We start from the raw sequence: 21,248 nt of genomic DNA on the forward strand, positions 1-21,248 counted from the left end.
ATAAGCAGCAGTGCTCTACAGAGGATAAGGTTTTTGGATCACAATATTTTTATAACATTAAAATAAAAAGCACTGAAATAGATACAGAAACTCTAACTTGAAAGATCAGTAAATATGACATCAGAATGCAGCCACAGCTTAATACAGAACATTTAAAATTTGCAAGTATAAGGGTCATAGGAGATCTGCACTCATATGATAATAGGTGTTCAAGGATCCACTGTTTTCTTTGTTCTACTGTGTATCACTTTATGTATTATAAAGAATTCCATAATACTTTAAACAAAAGTAAAATCTCACAGTTCATTTTTATTCCAGTAATAATAATAATAATTTATTAGACTTGTATGCCGCCCCTCACCAAAGACTTGGATAGTCTTTTTCTTGTTAAAAAAATGTACGTATCTTTCATATCCAAGATTTCAAATATTCTGCATGGAATTCATAGGGCCCTATTTATATAGTGCTATACTAAATAATTATCTGACTACAAATATAGTTGCAGTGTAAATATCAAACATTCTTATGGAAAACCATTTTTCCAAAGATGAATGGAAATAATACTTTTATTAAATTTTTAAGTAAAATTAGTTAAAGTATACTAAACAAATCAATAGATCTATAGATCTATGCTTATTTCTATATCCTTTGAATGTCAGATCCAAACGTTTTGTCTCTTTTTTTTTTACAACTAACATGCAAAACAAAGTTGATTTACTGTTTGAAAGAACAGGGCAATCGTGATAAGAAACTAATGAAACAGCAAACAGTGCCCTTGTATCAAACTATATTGAAGTATATACAGTATATTATAAATCCCAATCTAACTTTCTTTGACAAATTTCAGCTCTAAATCTGAAAACATGGAGTTTTACAAGATCTTCAGCATGTCTAAATGTGTAGTGTATATTATGCAGCATAGGATCCGAGGTATAGTGGAGCTTCCATTCAGTTCTATGAGAATTTATACAGGAGACAATAAAATGACTAATCTGGAAACAACAGTTATGATAGTGATTTCCCCAAGGCTGCTCAAATCTTCACAAAGCATTCGAATAAATTGACTTGTGCATTCTTTATATATGATTAAAAGGGGCTTTTCTTGACAATCAATTTCAGAGTGTATTAAGAGAATATAAGGAGGCTACTAATGAAGATCTGAGTCTTTGCCTGGGAAACATGGTTAGCATTAATGGCTTGGGCGCAGGGATAGCATCACTAACTATTTTAGTAAGGCATGCATGAACTGCAGCATGTTACCGGATAAACCGATATTACCACATCTTGCAAAATCTATCAATAAAACCAATGCCTGTTTGCATTTAAATATTTATATAGAATTAATACATTTGTTATTTCTTTATGTAATTCTTTAATATTACCAATTGACATAACACATTACAAAAGCATATGAAAAATACCAATCCTTTCTCTGTTCTTCAGCATTTCAACTGCTAGGTGAATACACAAAATGCCACAAGGGAAAACTCCTGCCTACTTGCATTTTGAGATCCACTCAAGCCTGCAGCCCCATTCACTCTGATTTTTGTACCCTAATATATTGGGTACAAATCAAACATATTATTGTGGTGTCCTATTCAACACTCAATCATTTTCAACTTGTCAACATTAAATGCAGCAGATTTCTAACAGAGAAGGGCAGATGATTTAAGAAAGCACCAAAAGGCATATAATATAGCGTAGCAAAGCGTGCTGGATTGATTATATGGACTGCTAGTTGTCAGGCTCCTAAATATGAATTCTGATACCTGAAATGTGGACTATTTTGCAGCCCTACTCATATATTCTTTATCATGACAGGGGTAACGAGGAAAAACATACAAAATTAAAAAATTAAACTCTGCTTCCAAAAAAAAGGCATTCACATACATAACTGTATATACAACACTCATATACAAATGATTCACAAAAGATAAAATTTAAAAACCTCTCCCATATTAAGCTTATCTGGAAAATATTGCAACTGTATTGCGTGCTACTTCAGAATAGTGGGAAGCCATTCCTTCTAACCTTTTATATCTGTGCTATCACATGTACCAACAGATATTTAGTTTAAATGAACATCCTTCTGAGAACTACAACAAAAGTTGAGACCAAAATATGGAATATTTATAAAAGGTGGAAATCTCAACTTAGGATAGTTTTGATGTTTGTTGATGTTAGTTTTTTTTTATCTGTGTCTAGGAAGCCAAGCAATATTTATGCAGCTGGGCTTAGGAGAATGTCAAGAGGAGTGATAGTCTAAGCTGCTTTTTATGTTCTATGCTGGACAGAGATTGCAAAAGATGAAAAGCCATAGTCATCAAGATAAAAACTCTAAGTGAGGACCATGAAGGAGCCAGACGGGAAGAAATCAAGCGGGACAGGGAGACCAGTGCAGCAATGGCTCAACCCCTGTGAAAAGGCTCTAGAAGCCGGAAATACAGATGGAAATTGGTTAGTTGGCAATGGGGTTTAGGGCAAACGTAGCTACTACGTTCCACAATGACTCAAATACATCCTAGCTACCATACTTTTTATTTAACAGTTGTGTGCATGAGCTTTCAGAAGTTGAGGGATCCAAACTATTATATTTAAAAGGCTGCAATACAGCAACATACATCAGGGTAATACAGCAGATGTCTCTTGAAATATCCTGATTTCTTAAAGTTTTTAAGAAGATGTTGGATAACCATTTATCTGAAGTGGTATAGCATTTCCTGCCTAAGCAGGGGGTTGGACTAGAAGACCTCCAAGCTCCCTTCCAACTCTGTTGTTTTATTCTGCTGGTCGTCCATTTTCATTATCAATCACTTCAAAATACTATATATATTTCAAAGTTTCCTGACATAAAAATTCAGTCCAGAAATTATCATTCTGTTGGTTGTTGACAGGGAAAATAGCTCAAAGGGGAAGTGCATCTCATTTAAGTCAAGTTTAGGACATTTCAGTGATTCTGGAAGAAAAAGAAAATCAGAAAGATCATTCTACATAAAGAACAACTAAAATGGGATTTAACCAGCATAGAGGTAGTCTTTGGGTTATGATGGCAATTGGGATTGTATAGGCGGCGTTGCAAGATGGTGAAAGAGCAGGCTCGATTTACTGGAGCAACTGGCAACCTTGTCTGCTGGTAGGTTGCAAATAGAAATTCCATAACACAGTTCCCAGTGATATTGTATCACAAGCCAGAAACCCAGAAGCTCAGATCACAAATCATGTGACAAGGGTGGTACAATGGCCAAAACATCTTGAGAACTAATCGCATTTTCATCTTTTCTGTGCCGCCCGAGCACTGAATGATCACGGAATGAAGGGATGTAAATGGAAGATTTTTTCTATTGTGCTTCTTCCCCCCATCCACCCCCAACAAGTAACGGTTGGGAACACGATCCCTCTGTAGCATTCAAGTTACCCAATCCATACCAAACATCTGGTGTATTCACTCCATTCAAATCATCCATGCTGGAGTGAAATGGTCCGCTTCTTTAAAGCAGTGTTTTTCAACCAGTGTGCCGTGGCACACTAGTGTGCCGCGAGACATGGTCAGGTGTGCCGCGAAGAAGGAAGCTCAGGTTTCGGTTTTGCAACTTTTTGCTGAGAGAGAGAGAGAGAGAGAGAGAAAGTAAGCAAGAGAGAGAGAAAGAGAGAGAGAGAAAGAGAGAGTGAGAAAGCGAGAGAGAGAGAGAAAAGAGAGAAAGAGAGAGAAAGCAAAAGTGAGAGAGAAAGAAAGCAAGAGAGAGAGAAAGAGAGAAAAGGAGAGGAAGGGAGAGAGAGAGAGAGAGAGAAATGAGCAAAAAGGGGAGGGGAAAAAAGAGAAATGAGAAAATGATTGAGACAGAGAATGAGAGGAAAGAGAGAGAAACAAAAGAGAAGTGACTCTTGATTTAAAACATATGATAAAAAGCACCCAAAGAATAAGAGAGAAAAAACCCCCAGCCCTCACCTGTTTTTGGAAAGGGTTCCAGAATGTGTACACACACACACAAGGGGGGGGGGGACAGGGATGGAAAAAGAGAGGAGAGTGTCTTAGGGTGTCACTTTGGTTGGTGGTGTGCCCCAGGATTTTGTAAATGTAAAAAATGTGCCGTGGCTCAAAAAAGGTTGAAAATCACTGCTTTAAAGTACTGCCATTAGAACGTTTCCCTGTTTGATACTGAAATTCTAGTACAATGGATACTTCCAAATACGAAGAGGTCGGTAACAAAAGTAAGCATTTTCAATAAACATTTTGCACATATCCACAATAATTATTTGCTTTGAGAACAAAGAAGCAAGGGTGCGCAATAACAATTTTGCACACCAATAGAAACATTACTAGCATAGAAATCTCAACACAGATTACATTTACATTTTTATATAAACATGATTTGAAAGATATATTGAGTAATTAAATAATATTGACAGGTCACATAATAATACTGAGAGACATTTATTGCCAGTCAAGGCAATGGATAAAAATTGTGATGCACTCTGGAGTCCAACAGATTAAAAAACAGAACTAGTTGCCAATAGAAGAATGCCCTGCTTTTAGTACCGTCTCATATGGTGTATTTTAAAAAGCTGTTGGGAGTGACCATGGTGATTCTTTCAGATGGTGAATCGATTCTGGCTCCAGAGTCAGTTCTGGTGGGTCACAGGTGGATCGGGGGTCGGTGCATCTATGTGGATAGATAAAGCTGCTAGAACACAACAATAAAGAGTGAAAAAAATACAGTGAAAAGTTATGCCAAACAGATTTTTAAAATCTACCATTTTTAATATCAAGATTTATGCGCCACCCTCACCATTTATTCATTCCTGTTATTACTAATTAATTTCCTTTCAAGCATTAATTTTTTTTCAACCAGGATGAGGCAAACTACTAAAATAGTTTCTGTAACAATATTTCATTGCCTGCTTGATTTTTTTAAAAAAAAGATGTACTTGTAAGCCACACTTCACTGATATATGTTTTGCTCTCTCATCAATATATTCTGTCCAGTCAGTCACTACACAAACATCAGTAAAACATCATTTTGCCAGGCTGCAGAAGGCAAGAAGAAGGAATCAAACCATTCACTGTTCCTATGAATTAACTCACTCTAGAATAGCGTTTCTCAACCTCTGCATGCTGCCAGAAGAACTCTGAACATTTTAAACTTGCAGAGTTGGGAAACACTGTTCTAGAGCTTTTGAAAATCACTTCTGAACTCACACGAGAGAGCTCTGATAAGTTACAGCAAGTCTTCCTGTTATTATACATTGTGGTAGCGAAATACACCACTCAGGCTTTTAGCTATATAATTCGGGAGGAAGACCTTTTGAATGATGGATTTCCAGAGTAAAATTGCAAACTAAGGCAGTGTTTCCCAACCTTGGCAACTTGAAGATAATCTGGACTTCAACTCCCAGAAGACCCCAGCCTGCATTCTGGGAGTTGAAGTCTGGATGTCCTCAAGTTGCCAAGGTTGGGAAACACTGGACTAAGGGAACCAGGAGCACTACTCAGGTGAACCCGAGGACACAGATAAAGTGCTTCAACAACCCCCTAAAAGGATGCAAATGACCAGCTGTTTGTAAGGAATACAAATCCTTCCATTCCCCACCATCCAGTCAAGGCTGAAAACGCTCTTGGATGAGAAGGGAAATGTCTTCGAAGAAAAAACAAAGAAAGTCCAGTTGCCTCCTGAAAAAGCACCTGTGGGACAACAATGACCTGGATGACAGACTGAGAATCTCTACAGGCTTTTAGACAATCTGTTCTTTCTTGTTTTAGGTATTAATATTGTTGTGGTTAGCTCTGGTCCAGCTCCTGCCCCAAGGAATGTGGAGGTGGATGTGGGGGAAACATCCACATGCCGCAGGCCTGTTTTGCTCCCGATGGAATCTGCCGACGAAGCCTCCTCTGACCAAGGAAGCGTGAGCGACAGGGAAGAGGGGAGTTTGGCAGACAGCCCAGGAGGAGATCAATCATCTGTATCATCCCTGGATTCTGAACAAGAATTAATGACACATCCACGCATGCGTAGAGTGATGCATAGGAGACAACAACTGAAGGATTATTACAAGAGAAAATGAGGCAGCCTGGTGTTTTAGCCTCATGGCAGTTTATCTGATTCATTGTTTCGTCAAGATCGTGGTTTTTGTGCTGTTCAAGATTGTGTGTGGACTCTCTGGACTTTAGAATTGGACTCAATTTCCCAGTTATTGGGTGAGCAATTGGATTGCATTTAACCTGTGCCTTGTGTGTACCAGAAAATCCCTTTGACATTTAAAAAGGGAGCTGTTTCTGTTTTTCTGTTTATAAAAACTTTTGGCTTTTCCTTTTATCGTGTGGTGTGTGTCTTCCTGGACTAATTACTCTATAATTACGGGCAGTTGAAACACACCAGCAGAACAAATATATATAGGGCTGTGCTTGATATTAATATATCCAGGGCAGGATCCGGAGAAGGCTTGTTAAAGGGTTAAATATTTATTTATTTATTTATTTATTTATTTATTTTATTTTATTTTATTGGATTTGTATGCCGCCCCTCTCCGCAGACTCGGGGCGGTTAACAACAGCAATAAAACAGTATATAACAAAATCCAATACTAAAAACAGTTAAAAACCCATTATATAAACACCAATCATACATACAGACATATCATGCATAAAATTGTAAAGGCCTAGGGGGAAGTGTATCTCAGTTCCCCCATGCCTGGCGGCAGAGGTGGGTTTTAAGCAGCTTTCGAAAGGCAAGAAGGGTGGGGGCAATTCTAATCTGTGGGGGGAGTTGGTTCCAGAGGGCCGGGGCCGCCACAGAGAAGGCTCTTCCTCCGGGTCCCGCCAAGCGACATTGTTTGGTTGACGGGACCCGGAGAAGACCCACTCTGTGGGACCTAACTGGTCGCTGGGATTCGTGCAGCGGAATAAATAAGGTTCAGGAGGGAAGGGGACACAAGAACAAGGGGGCACAATCTGAGGTTAGTTGGGGGGAAGATCAGAAACAACGTGAGAAAATATTATTTGACTGAGAGTAGAAGATGCTTGGAACAAACTTCCAGCAGAAGTTGGTAAATCCACAATAACTGAATGTAAACATGCCTGGGATAAACATATATCCATCCTAAGATAAAATACAGGAAATAGTATAATGGCAGACTTGATGGACCATGAGGTCTTTTTCTGCTGTCAATCTTCTATGTTTCTGTGTTTCTAAGGCCAACCGTGTGGCCCTAATTGGTCACTTTACCTGAGGCATTAAAAAAGGGGGGGGGGAACTAGACAGGTCCAACCATTACATTTCATTAAGGTTTAAAAAGAGAGAGAATTGTAGACTGATGCTTTCTCTTCCGCCATAGAATGAGGGCAGCATCTTCAGTAGACTGATTATTACTATCTAAATTCAGTCAAAATTCAGCCAAAACTTTCCATAGATGGTGGGAGGGAAATGGCCTATGACAGAGGAAGATTTGTTGCTGCATGTTTAAGAAAGAAGCTAAATTCATCACCATGACAGGGCAGAGTGTTGGCAGAGATTTGAGCTATTTATTCTTTTAGGAAAATCCTATAAAGAATGACACGAGGAAGCCTCTATCTGCAGTCTTGTTCATCACGTTGGTGAGGAGTCTGATAACAGATGTATGCAGTCGCATGATTTAGTGCCGGGAGCTGGCCCCTGATGTGTATTAATACAGCAGCAAAGCGGAACGAGCTTCTCTTCATCACTCATCTCTATAAAAGAGGTGGAATCCGAGATGGCCTGATGTTAGGCAGAGCAAGCCCATTTGTTCTGCTGACTGATGGAGCCAGCTCAGGCTGTGTCCTTCACCTCTGTGGGGCACTCCGGTTGCATAAAGGAGTTCACTCAAGCAGGACCTGGTCAACAAGTGAGTGGAGAGCAATCGAGCTCCGACGGAGACCTGTGCTGAAGCAACATCCTTGCCTGCATAGACTCCCTGAACTGAAACCTGGGCCTGAATTCTGATTTGTGGCCATCTTTTACAGAAGACACAAGAATCTGTCAAAAGAAAGTTGCCATTCATAACTAATCGGAGCAACTATTCAATGAATGCTGATTGAAACCAAGCTGGGGGAGGGGGAGAGAGAGAGACAGAGAAACACAGAGAGAAAGACAGAGAGGAAAAAAGAAAGGATTGTCCAATAACTATGCTCATCACACAAACTACAGAAATGTATTTTGCCTTCTTGAAATAACAAAGCATTCAATTATACTTTTTTTTAAAAAAAAAGGGATTCACTTATGACCATAGAAAATGCCCCCCCCCTAAATCAGAAACAAAAGAGATCCCCAAGTTAGTTTTTCATTCTATTACTATCTAAATTCAGTCAAAATTCAGCAAAAACTTGCCATAGAAGGGGGAGGGAAATAGCCTATGACAGAGGAAGATACATTCAAGATACATTCTATCTTGTCTATCTTTCTTGCCTTGCACTCTGCTCCAGTGATCTGTAACCAGATCTCTTTGCAGGGATTTAATGCTGTTTGAATCTTGTCATTACATGCTTTTGGAAGAGCAAACTAAACATGAGCATTATAGTCAAATTTACCATCCATCGCTCTCTCTTATTGATATACACTACTAACCAATAGTGGGTATTGTAAAAACAAAACAAAACAAAAAGCAGAGCTTGCACATCAAAGCGATTTACCATATTGGGGGATTACTAAAAGTTGTGATTCATTCTCTCTCTCTGTATCTCTCTCTCTCTCTCTCTCTCTGTATCTCTCTCTCTCTCTCTCTCTATCTGTATCTCTATCTCATATATATCTAGACTAATCTTCATTTTCATTATCAGCAAAAATGTTACACACACCCACACACACACACACAAATGTTTTTAATCTATTTTTCCGACTATGAAGGCACTATGTTAGGATGTCCACTTTCCCTTTTGATTTTTGTCTAGAACCCTTAATTTGTGCTACTAGACTAAGATTAAAATGTCCATGGATTTTTGCTATTTTTAATTGAGCATTACTGGTATTTTATTGTTTATCTCTGAAAATTACACCTCTATTCTATCTTGGATGCACATGACAAATTTCTGCAGCCAAACTGGGAGATACACTGCTGAAAAGCACTATAGAACAATATACAAGTATACAAATATACAAGTCTCTCTCTATATATATATATAGGGAAGTATTAATACCACTCTACTACGCCCTGGTCAGACCACATCTGGAGTACTGCATCCAGTTCTGGTCACCACACTTCAAAAGAGTCATTGAAACTCTGGAGAAGGTGCAGAAAAGAGCAACCAAAATGATTAGGGGACTTGAAACCAAGACTTACGAAGAGAGATTGCGGGAACTGGGCATGGATAGCCTAGAGAAAAGGAGGGGCAGAGGGGACATGATAGCTGTATACAGGTATATGAGGGGTTGCCACAGAGAGGAGGGAGCCACTCTATTCTCCAGAGCACCAGAGGGCCGGACGAGGAACAATGGCTGGAAGCTGACCAAGGAGAGATTCAACCTAGAAGTAAGGAAGAACTTCCTGACGGTCAGAGCGATCAATCAGTGGAACAACCTGCCTGCGGAGGTTATGAACTCCCCAACTCTGGACACTTTGAAGAGGAGATTGGACTGCCATTTGGCTGGAGTGCTTTAGGATTCCTGTTCAGGCAGGGGGTTGGGCTTGATGACCTGCATGGTCCCTTTCAACTCTAACAATCAATCAATCAATCAATAAACAAACAAATAAATAAATAAATACTTGTATACAAATATACAAGTCTAGGTTCTATTGCTACAGCTATCATTTTTGGCTTATTTGGCCTACTCTTTGCTGTAGCTTTAGAAAGTTATACAAAGATGTCTGTCTTGACAGGAATTTGGGCACTAATGATGATGACAGATTGCTTTTTTATTGGGGAGGGTTTTCATTGTGGTTGGGGTAGATATGATTTATGAGGTTCTGGTTTTATGGGGAGTGACAGGATATTTGGATTTTATGTTATGCATGATACTGTAAGCCATCTGAGTCATTGTGATTGAGTGATATAAATCTACGTTATGAATCAAACAAACTGCAGCAGGAAAGGTTTTAGTTCACCTCCCCATAATGTCTTCCTTTCACGTAAGCTATACTCTTTAGAGATAGCTTGGCATGATCAAAATATAATAGCTTCTGTATCCTCATGTTTTGCCCTAAAAGCAGAAATCTTCAATTCACATTAAATGTTAGGCATCTGTACTTCTCTTGGATTCTTTCAGACTCTCTCCCTTTGTCCATTCCTCAGCTGGTTTTGATGGTGGTTTCAATTTCACCAGCAGAATTATAAAATTGGATATAGCATAAATACATATGAGGTTTAAGTCTATCCTCAGCCATGTAAACTGACTCAGTAACTTTGGATCAGTTGCTCTTTCTCAGTCCCTTGTCCAATTCAACACCATTCTACTGATAACCCTCAACTTATGATAAATCACTTAATGCCATTCGAATTATGACAGTTTGGAAAAAAATACTTATGACTCATCCCAGCCATACTACCCATAATCATGTAATTATACTTCAGGCAATTGGCAATCACCTTGCATTTATGACTTATTGCAGCATCCTGCAATCACATGATTACATTTTGAGACTTTGGGGAAATTTTCTGTAGGCTGTTCTGGTTGTGTTCTGATATCATCTAAAATCACGTGATGCTATTAATAGAATCCATGATTGATAAATCACAATGGCTGGCATTGCACAACATAGAACATGAAATAGATCACATACAGTAACTGCATACAATGTGTAAACCTGGCACAGATTTTTTTTTGGCATGAATGGTATGTTTTTTGAGCAGGAAATCCAATAAAAATTTAAGTACCCCTATATTAAACAAGTACTAAAAAAGTATATCTACACTGGAAACAGATCTCTGCATTATGTACATGATTAGTTATTAATTTTTTCCAACCTATCCAAGTCATGGGGATGGCAATGCACAATATATTTAGGGTACCCCTAACCCTGAGTATTTTAAATTTAAGCTTCTCCTAAACAGAATAAGGACATTAACAAATTCTGCAGCTAACAATGTAGAATCCTTGGTAGTGTCACACAAAGGAACTTCAGCAGCATTTTTCAGATACTGGTATGTTATTTTTTAACTCAGTTCTTTCAAAATATGTGCTCATTGATGGTAATATATTTCATAATATAAAATAACCTAATTAAATTGGGTCTTTAAAAAAAAAGAAAATAGGCACCATGCAAAATAAACTGCAGGAGTCTAAAATATGTGGAGGACCCCAGATTAGGAAAGATTTGTCTAGATTCCCTTGGGATAACATCATGCTTCCTGTTACAAGCACGTAAGAACTAGCACTGTACTTTCAAACACAATATAATTTTGCCTACTCAGTATGATGCTCTTCAGTCAAAGTGTCCAGGTATGGACCTAAAAAAGCCATAAATATTCCTATTTTTCTAAATCAAAATCTTTCTAAGGAACCACAACTGGTGTCCGAACAGGTCAATAATGCAATCTTAAAGGAAAACAAATTTTTTGGGAAACAATACCACATTGGGCAGTCTGGCTGAATTATGTAAAATGAGTCAGGTTTGCATACATACAACTTACACATCTTCTACCATACAAAATAATTTGCTTCTGTGAGCTACAACATGTTGGGAAGGCTCCAGTTATTGCTGATATCTGCATTTTCATCAGGCACTTCTCAAACATTTGCAAACCGACAGTTACTACCAAAATGGCAGTTTCCAATATTAAACATAGAAACATGGAAACATAGAAGACTGACGGCAGAAAAAGACCTCATGGTCCGTCTAGTCTGCCCTTATACAATTTTCTGTATTTTATCTTAGGATGGATAGATGTTTATCCCAGGCATGTTTAAATTCAGTTACTGTGGATTTACCAACCACGTCTGCTGGAAGTTTGTTCCAAGGATCTACTACTCTTTCAGCAAAATAATATTTTCTCACGTTGTTTTTGATCTTTCCCCCAACTAACTTCAGATTGTGTCCCCTTGTTCGTGTGTTCACTTTCCTATTAAAAACACTTCCCTCCTGGACCTTATTTAATCCTTTAACATATTTAAATGTTTTGATCATGCCCCCCCCTTGGCATTTGTGTACAACACATGAAAACTTCATGTATCGCCATAAGATGCCTGCTTTTTAATATGGTCAAAAACAGTTTGAAAAGGCAGATCTCTTAAACCATGGATCTTCTCATGAATTTCAAATAATTTCTCCTCCAAAACTGTCACAGTCCATATCACTAACTACTGAAGAACGTTTTACCTGAGTTGGGGCTGGAAAGGGAGGCTGTTGCCATGATTGGTTTGCGTTTTCTCTTGATGTCCCTTGAACACGGTGGTCCCAGATGTATATTAGTCTGCCTAAAGAATGAATAAACTATAACAATTAGAAAAAGAAGCTGACAAGTATCACACTGATGGGTTTTTTAATAGGAAATGTGTCAGCCAGATAATTTTTAAGTGGCATTTGCCATGCACTATTTTTATAATACAAGAACAATTCTTTTTATTGATGGATTTGATTTATACCCTGGTTCTCTCCTGAGCAGGGAATGCAGCGAACAAAGTTTGAAAAGTTTTTTTTTTTAAATCAAAAACATAGATGAAAGTATGGAGATTCTTAGTCATCCAAGTCATTCAGCTCTCAGAGCTGAAGAAGCTTCCTGGATGAGAAGCGAAACATCTTCAAAGAAAAATAAGAAAGTTCAGTTGCCTCCTGAAAAAACACTTTTGGGGTAACAATCTAATAATGCTAACAAGATACACCAGTGATATCTGAGGGCACACGAGGCGTTGCCCTATGTCAGCTCCAGCTGCTTTTCGGCCTTCTTTTCAGCCATTTTCACTCTCCTCGGGATTTAGGAGAGCCTCCTGAACCTTGGGGACAGCAAAAAACACCCTAATGGGCCAACCAGAAGTTTGTTTCTGAACTTCCATTTAGCCATTTTTCACTCTCCTCAGGCTTCAAGGAGGCTTTCCTGAACCCTGGGGAGAGCGAAAAACTGCCCAACGGGCCTACCGGAAGTCTAGAGGCTTCAGTGAGGCCCATGCGGCATACGCAGGGGGGGGCAGTGTGGGGGGGAGTGGTGCGCATACGCATAGGAGACGGCATTGCATTATGGATGTGGGCACATGTACACACTCTTATGCACACATACACCCTTTTGGTACCCGAGCAAAAAAAGGTTGCCAATCACTAGTGTACAATAGTCAAACCCTGCAAAATTAAAGGGACTTGACTGATATTCTACATTACTGAGGGAGCAGGAACCAAAAGCAACCTCAGAGGGAGCGTTATCCATTGCACTCTTCCAAAGGGCAGAGATATTGTACATTTCCTATTTTATAAAGAAACAGTTAATGAATTTTGTTAGAAAAGAAAAATACCGGTTAGGTCCCACAAAGTTGGCCTTTTCCGTGTCCCGTCGACTAAGCAATACCATCTGGCGGGACCAAGGGGAAGAGCCTTCTCTGTGGCAGCCCCAGCCCTCTAGAATCAACTCCCCCTGGAGTTGCCTTTCACAAGCTCCTAAAAACCCACCTATGTTGCCAGGCTTGGGGAAGTTGATATTCTCCGTAGCTAGTATGATTTATGTATGGTTTGCTTGGGTTGTGTGATTAATTTTTATGATAAGGGTTTTAATCTGTTTTTTAATATTGGATTTGTACATTGTGTATTGTGTTGTGAGCCGCCCCCAGTCTTCAGAAAGGGGCGGCATACAAATATAATAAATTATTATTATTATTATTATTATTATTATTATTATTATTATTATTATTATGTCAGTACAACACAGCAAATGAGATCACTATGCTGGATTTCGTATTTCATCACCAGTCAGGCACTTCCCAAGCACCTAGGAGTGCGTGATGTAGCGGCGAATTATGTTCGTCGATCCCAGTAAAGCGGCCTTTTGCAATTGACAGATGGAGATTTTGTCAATTCCAATGGTTTTCAAATGTCCGCTGAGATCCTTTTGCACTGGGCCCAGCGTGCCAAGTACCACTGGGACCACTTTCACGGGCTTATGCCAGAGTCGTTGCAGCTCGATTTTTAGATCTTCGTATTTCACTAATTTCTCTAGCTGCTTCTCCTCAATTCTGCTGTCTCCTGGGATTGCGATGTTGATGATCCATACTTTCTTTTTCTCCACGATCACAATGTCTGGTGTGTTATGCTTCAGAATTCGGTCAGTCTGAAGTCGGAAGTCCCACAGTAGTTTTGCTTGCTCATTTTCGACCACTTTTTCGGGCTTATAATCCCACCAGTTCTTTGCCACTGGTAAATGGTAGTTCCGGCACAAGTTCCAGTGGATCATCTGTGCCACAGCATTGTAGTCAGTCTGGGCGATCTTTTTGCAGCAGCTGAGTATGTGATCGGTTGTTTCATCTGTTTCTTTACAGAGTCTGCAATTTTGGATTGTCTGTTGATTTTTCAATTCTGGCTTTGACATCATTTGTTCTAATGGCCTGTTCTTGTGCCGCCAGTATTAGTCCTTCTGTCTCCTTTTTGAGTGTTCCACTTGTAAGCCATGACCAGGTCTTTTCTTTATCCACTTTGCCTTCAATCTTCTCCAAGAACTGGCCATGCAATGCTTTGTTTATTGTTGTTGTTGTCATTGTTGTTGTTGTTGTTGTTATTATTATTATTTGAATATTTATAGTTAAATTATCTGGCTTGGAAAACATTCTTCCACATTTATGCTAAAGGTAACTTAAGGGGGGAAATGCATAAACTCAACGACTGCAGAAGAGTTACATGTGTTTAACTAGAGATAAAGGGCTAGGACAAGGGCTTCAGAAAGGAAAGAATAATAGCTTTCACTAATCTATCTACTAAGATCAAATAATAAGTAAATGATTGACAGAATTACAAAGTGTTAGAAAAGACCAGACCTTTTCCTGGTGCAATTGCCTGACCAAAAGGAACTGCTATAGGGCAACATCATAGACTAATCCACAACAAATGTAGATTTAAAATTTTGTACATGTATGGCACAATAATAAAGCAGCACATTCAAGTCTTTTACTTCAAGAGATTGAAGTACCCATTGCCTTGTGTTACAGCTGTGCTCTCCTTTTTAAGCACATTATACTCAATGTATATTGAGAGTGCAAATGAAACAGATAGATAGAAATCAATTTGTTTCACAAGTGGCTCCCTTACTCCACATATTAAATTTTGTGATACAAAAGGCCGTGTGCTGAAGTATTTAATTATGCTCCTTTGTGGTAATATACAAGCATCAGCCCTATATATTTTCATTGATAGACCAGATAATTATTATTCATGCCTGGCTTAGTCCTGGCATCAAAAAATAAGACTATGAGTGATAGACATGTATATCCCTCTTAAACCAGACATTGATTTTGATGCAACTTATAGATTTACAGTAGTCCTATTAAAAGCAATGAGAAAAATAATCATAAATTCAGGTAATCTATTTTAAATACAGTCATTCAATGTACAGTGTTTTGCCTCCTTTTATAGATTATAACAACTATCAACAAAGAAAGGAAAGTATAAATGTGGTTAGATGCTAAAAATACTTTGCTGAAACAAAAAAAGTAACCTGTGAAGATATAGAAGGTTATAAATTTTGTAGCTATTTATTCATTGATTGCTTTCTTTTCTGGATAATAAATCAAGGGTCTATTGATCTCTGGCTTGGACTAACAACATGTTCAGTGTTTATATCAAGCCTGCATTGCACTACACAGAGAAGCACAAGGTTTATTCCATTTCTGGCCTGCATCCCAAGTGTCCTCCGTATGACAGATTGTATCTCAGGTTTACAGTGCGGAAAATTAATGTACATTGTGCTCTCTCGCCTACTTTTGCTATCCTCAAAATAATAACAGTAGCAATGGCTATTGACAACAAGTATAGTCTCAATTCAGATGCCCTGCTTTCAACTGTAAGGAAGGAACCTAGATGTTTAGCAGAGGAAGAATATAAGAAAGCTGTCAACTTCAAACTGAACCTGGCAGAAGCCATTATTGGTTGCCACACAGTATTTTGTGAGGGCGGGGAGAGGCAGGAATGCACTGCCAGGCACAACACTGCTCTATCTCGTGAGACCCAAGGTCATCTCCACAGGAGTCAGATAAGAATGAAGAGGATTGCCTAGGGAACCCACCAATGAAGCTAATTGAACAATGTGAACCAGTGACACTTGGGGAGGGTATCATTTACTATTTTAACTATACTGAAAGACTGGGAAATATTCAGAGTTGGTTTTATATTTAATCGTGCCAATATGATGTGTCCAATAAAGAAGTTATTTGAGATAGATCTGAGTTTTGGAGTTGTGATTTGCTTGGACGTATTGGCTGGAACTTTGACAATAATATTTCTATTATATTTAAGCATATTTGTTCTATTAATAGATGGGCCAAAGAGAAATTGAGATATCCACCAATAAACATATTCACTCTTCTGATAATTAACTGTATTTTTGTGTTTGTTGTTAGTTGTGAAGTCGTGTCCGACCTATCGCGACCCTATGGACAACATTCCTCCAGGCCTTTCTGTCCTCTGCCATCCCCTGGAGTCCATTTAAGCTCACACTTACTGCTTCAGTGACTCCATCCAGACATCTCATTTTCTGCCATCCCCCTCTTCTTTTGCCCTCAATTGTTCCTAGCATTAGGCTCTTCCCTAGCATTATGCTTATGCTACTCTAGAGAATTAGAACACTGCCATTTGCAGGAAAAACAAATAAAGCCCTAGCATTGAGCCAGAATATCAACATCTCTAAACAATAAGAATCATATAGAAATTATGTTTAGTTGCAAATACAGTACTCAGAATGATACTGTACTGTATGAAGTGTTCCATTGGAAGCAATAAAAGTTGTTTCATAATAAAATATTGATCCTGAACAAAAATAAGTTTTTAAAAGATCCAAGGACAGAAAAAAGTTAGGAGAAGGTAGAAACTAAACCCAAAAATTTTGGAAAGAAAAAGAATTTATCTTAAGAATTAGAAAAGAAATGGAATTATTCTTTGAAGAAAATACAAAGCAACAAACATCACTACAAATTTTATGGGATATGGTTAAGCATACTTGAGGGGCATAGCAATAGCTTATCTAGCAAAAAAAATAGGCAAAGATTAAATATTTAAGAATTTGGCTTACTGTAAGATGTTTCTCAACAAAAGATGATAATTATAAAAAACTGATACAACAAATGATGAAAGAGAGATTTGGGGGAAATTACAGTTATCATTATTAGGTAGCATAATAGTGATTAAAATGAATATACTGCCAAAATTATTATATTTATTTCAAACAGACCCAATAAAAGTAGACAGGAAATTTTTTGACGAACTAAATAAAATAACAAAAAAGGTTATGTGGCAGGGTAAGAAAGCCCGGATAAATATGAAGACATTACAAGATATTAAAAGCAGAGGTAGCTTTGGATTTCCAAAATGGCAACTTTATCATCAAGCGGTGGGGCTAGTGTAGATTAGTACCATAGGGAATGGATAAAATTAAATAATAAAAGCATGCTAACGATTGAAGGAGATGATTTACAGCCAGGCTGGCATGCCTTTTTATAGGACAAGCATAAAAAGACACATTCGTACTTCTATCAACACCAAATAAGAAAAGCACCAATATGCAGATGGGGAAAAGTTAAAAAGAAACATTATACAAAATTGCCAAATTGTGTTTTGCCAATGGAGACAATGATATATCAGAATACATTAGATTAAAAAAAGATGATAAGATATAAGTAATTATTAGAGAGCCAGGGGAAACTTAAATCCAATCAAGAACTAAAAGAACAGGGTATAAGCCATAATGTAAATTTAGAGGAATGGGAAAGAATATAGAACAAGAATTGTAAATTAACGTTATTGACTGCATTGAAAGAAAATCAATATAAAATGCTTTAGAAATAGCATTTAACACCGGCAAGATTGGCAAAAATGTATACAAATATGAAACTGGATTGCTAGAAATATAAAAAGCAAGGATGGAACTTTTTATCACATGTGGTGGCAATGCCCCAAAGTGAAGAAATATTGGGAACAGATAAGGAGACAGCTACAGAAGATCATAGGAGAACAAATAGAATTTAAACCTGAACTATTTTTATTGGGAATAATTAACCAAAAGATAAAGAAACAACTCCAATGCATAATTTTACACATAGTAACTGCAGCAAGAATTGTATACGCTCAAAGTTGGAAACTTGAAAATATACCAAGCAATGAAAGGATTATATACTGCTCAAAAAAATAAAGGGAACACTCAAATAACACATCCTAGATCTGAATGAATGAAATATTCTCATTGAATATTTCGTTTGTACAACTATTCCATTTGCACAACAGCATGTGAAATTGACTGTCAATCAGTGTTGCTTCCTAAGTGGACAGTTTGATTTCACAAAAGTTTGATTTACTTGAAGTTATATTCTGTTTTTTAAGTGTTCCTTTTATTTTTTTGAGCAGTGTAGATAAGATACTGGAATGTGCAGAGATGCATAAGCTCGCATTAGAACTGAAAGGCAAGGAAGAAACATAATTTTATGAGGTGTGGAATAAGTGGCATAATTAATTAGAATGCAGAAATAAAGATGTATAGAAATAAATGTAAATAACCATAAAAAACTTTTCAAAAGATCCAAGATATTCACCCTTTAAATTAAATTAGCCGTCCCGGGTCTTCGGAGAAGGGCGGCAAATCAAATCAAATCAAATCAGATCAGATCGATCGATAGAGATAGAGAGAGAGAGATTTTTGATAGAGATAGATAGATAGATAGAATAGACAGACAGACAGACAGACAGACAGACAGACAGACAGACAGACAGACAGACAAATCTACATACATACAAATGCAGAAATGAAGGGTCTATAATTAACTCACAAACAAAAAGCATAGTGTTAGACATTACAAAAATAATTCTACCTTAATTTTCTACTGTAAAGCACCCAAAGCAGAACTGAAATATTTTTAATTGAACTGTAGTAATGGAATTGCACTACAAAAAGGTGTAATACAGGATAACCGGTTGTCTTTTAAACAACTTATTCAGCTATCTTCATGGAAACAAACCATTAAGAAGAAATGCTTCCTATCAAGTATATTGGATTGACAGTATTCAGCTCAGCTATTGCTGTTGTACACACTGCATCCACAGCAGGCAGCATAAAAGATACCTTTTCTAAGCCTTGAGGTACCACCTGGGGCTATTTCTGATGCCTTCAAAGGTCAAAGTTAATAGTGAGAACAGAGCTCTTCTGCCTCTTTGAAATGACACCAGATAGCTGAACAGCCATGTCTAATCTGCACACTGCGCATAGAAACCAGTGTTCATCCAATCAATTCAATAATCACATATCTGTATGGAGGAAATAGCTCATTATACAGCTTGGACATGTGTCCAGGTGTAAAATTGCATCTACCGGTAATTCAAAAGCTTGTCTACTCCAGAATGGCAAATAAAATGCCTTGGTGAAACAAAAATTCCACTTTTTTCCTCCTGCCCTTAACTCAGCCATATAAAGCTAATAATCAAAATGTATGGGTAATTAATTAACAATTACCCATGCAATTTAATCTCTTCCACCTTTCCAGCATGTATCATAGTATTACCATCTAAAAGACCTACTTGCAGGGACAAGTGAAGAATTTTTCTGAGTGGCGAAACAATTAATATCTTCCTTTAGACCAGAGACATTTTCTGGAGTACTGAAAAATACTTAATATTTGACTCAGTACAAAGGTAATTGTCCCAGGGATTCACTTCATTGCCTACACTCACATAGCCATATGTTCATATTATCTTCACCTATTGTGCATTCAACTGACCATCCAATGAGTCCAAAATTTTACTTTTCTGTTTTTTAGGCAAAGAATCTCAACAGGCACTGACTCTGCTTAGGAATTTGGCCTTTACCAAGCACGGTATGTGTTGTGGTTCCGTCTGAGGCCCCTCCGGGAACGGCTGACCTTCTGTCGGTTTCCAGCTCAGAGGGAGAGGCTGAGGAACAGGAGGTGCAGACAGACGAGGAGGAATCCCAGGCTGAAGAAGAGGGAGGACAGCCAGAGTCCCACCAGGGGGAGCTCTCCTCAGCAAGCAGCCTGGATTCCTTAGAGGAAAGTGCACAAGCCATAATTGATCTGCGACAACGAAGAGCTAATCAGAGACGGAGTCAATTGGCTAAATACTTTCAGCATTAAAGTGGCAGCAGCTGGGTTTGGGTGTGGTGCTCTTGGGAAAGGCTAAAAGGCAGACCCACACTTCCTGGCTTGTGGAGTTTTATCTTTGAGAGTCGTGGGACCTGACTGTGAACTTTGGCGTCTTGGAATCCTGGTTTGTGCCTTTGACTATTGAAACCTTGGGGGGGGGGGGGGGTGCCAGCAAGAAGCTTGCTGTATTGTCTGGACATCAGGACCCTGCTGTACCGTATTATATCCTGTCTGTTGGGAAGAACAGGTTTTCCTCTGTGCTTATTTTTTCCAGTTATAAACTACTTTTGGCTTTTACCAGAGTGTCTGGCTGTTTTTTCCAGTTGGTGTTGAGGTCTGGGGGAACCCAGACAGAACAGTATGTATGTACCGTATTTTTCGGTGTATAAGATGCATCGGTGTATAAGACGCACCTAGATTTTAGAGGAGGAAAACAAGGAAAAAAACATTCTGAACCAAATGGTGTAGTATTATATTGTTTAATAAAATTCCAGTGTCGCAGAATACTTTTTACAACCGTGTATACTTTTTAAAACCATCTACACCTTTTACAAACGTCAAACTTGACAGCTTCAAGACTTGTGGACTTCAATTCCCAGAATTCCTCCACCAGTCATGCTAGCTCAGAAATGAGAGTTGAAGTCCACAAGCCTTAATCTTGCCAGGCTTGAAGACCCTTGCACTCCCTTGCGGGTGAATAACCATCTTCTCTAGAGAAAGAAATGTGTATCTCCCATCAATTGCAATGTAATTCTGTCTTTCTTTCTGTCTTTCTATTGCAATTGATGGGAGATACACATTTCTAGAGAAGCTTGTTATTTGCCTGCCCCCCTTTTTTTTCTCTCTCTCTCTTTTTAAAGAGAACCTGGTGGAAAGCTAGCCCCCACCCCACCCATCTGAATTCACACCCCAGCCGATCCAAGGTGCGTAACTTCCTCAGATCTTCCTTACATTGCAAGTAGAGCACTGGGGGAAACCCAGCAAAGACTTAGGGCTTAGAAAACATTCTTCTTTGCAGAGAGTAACAGTGAAAGA

At 38.3% G+C, this 21,248-nt stretch overlaps 1 protein-coding gene across 19 annotated transcripts in view; it reads right to left on the reverse strand.

The window, feature by feature from the left end:
• Window positions 1-548: 548 nt before the first annotated feature.
• The window catches only part of GPATCH2L (G-patch domain containing 2 like), a 60,073-nt gene continuing 39,373 nt past the window's right edge, over window positions 549-21,248 (reverse strand). For 6 of the 19 annotated variants that reach the window (XM_070754557.1, XM_070754386.1, XM_070754428.1 and 3 more), the window contains exons 9-10: window positions 12,262-12,359; window positions 4,536-4,682 (exon numbers count right to left, since the gene is read on the reverse strand). In XM_070754557.1, the coding sequence (XP_070610658.1) occupies window positions 4,621-4,682; window positions 12,262-12,359 (160 nt within the window). In that variant the 3' untranslated portion in view covers window positions 4,536-4,620. Of the gene's footprint in view, window positions 4,683-12,261; window positions 12,360-21,248 lie in introns of those variants that run through there. The other 13 variants (XR_011559395.1, XM_070754497.1, XM_070754468.1 and 10 more) reach the window with 13 other exon arrangements.

The sequence above is a fragment of the Erythrolamprus reginae genome, chromosome 1, assembly GCF_031021105.1.
Source record: "Erythrolamprus reginae isolate rEryReg1 chromosome 1, rEryReg1.hap1, whole genome shotgun sequence".
NCBI classification, from domain to species: domain Eukaryota; kingdom Metazoa; phylum Chordata; class Lepidosauria; order Squamata; family Dipsadidae; genus Erythrolamprus; species Erythrolamprus reginae.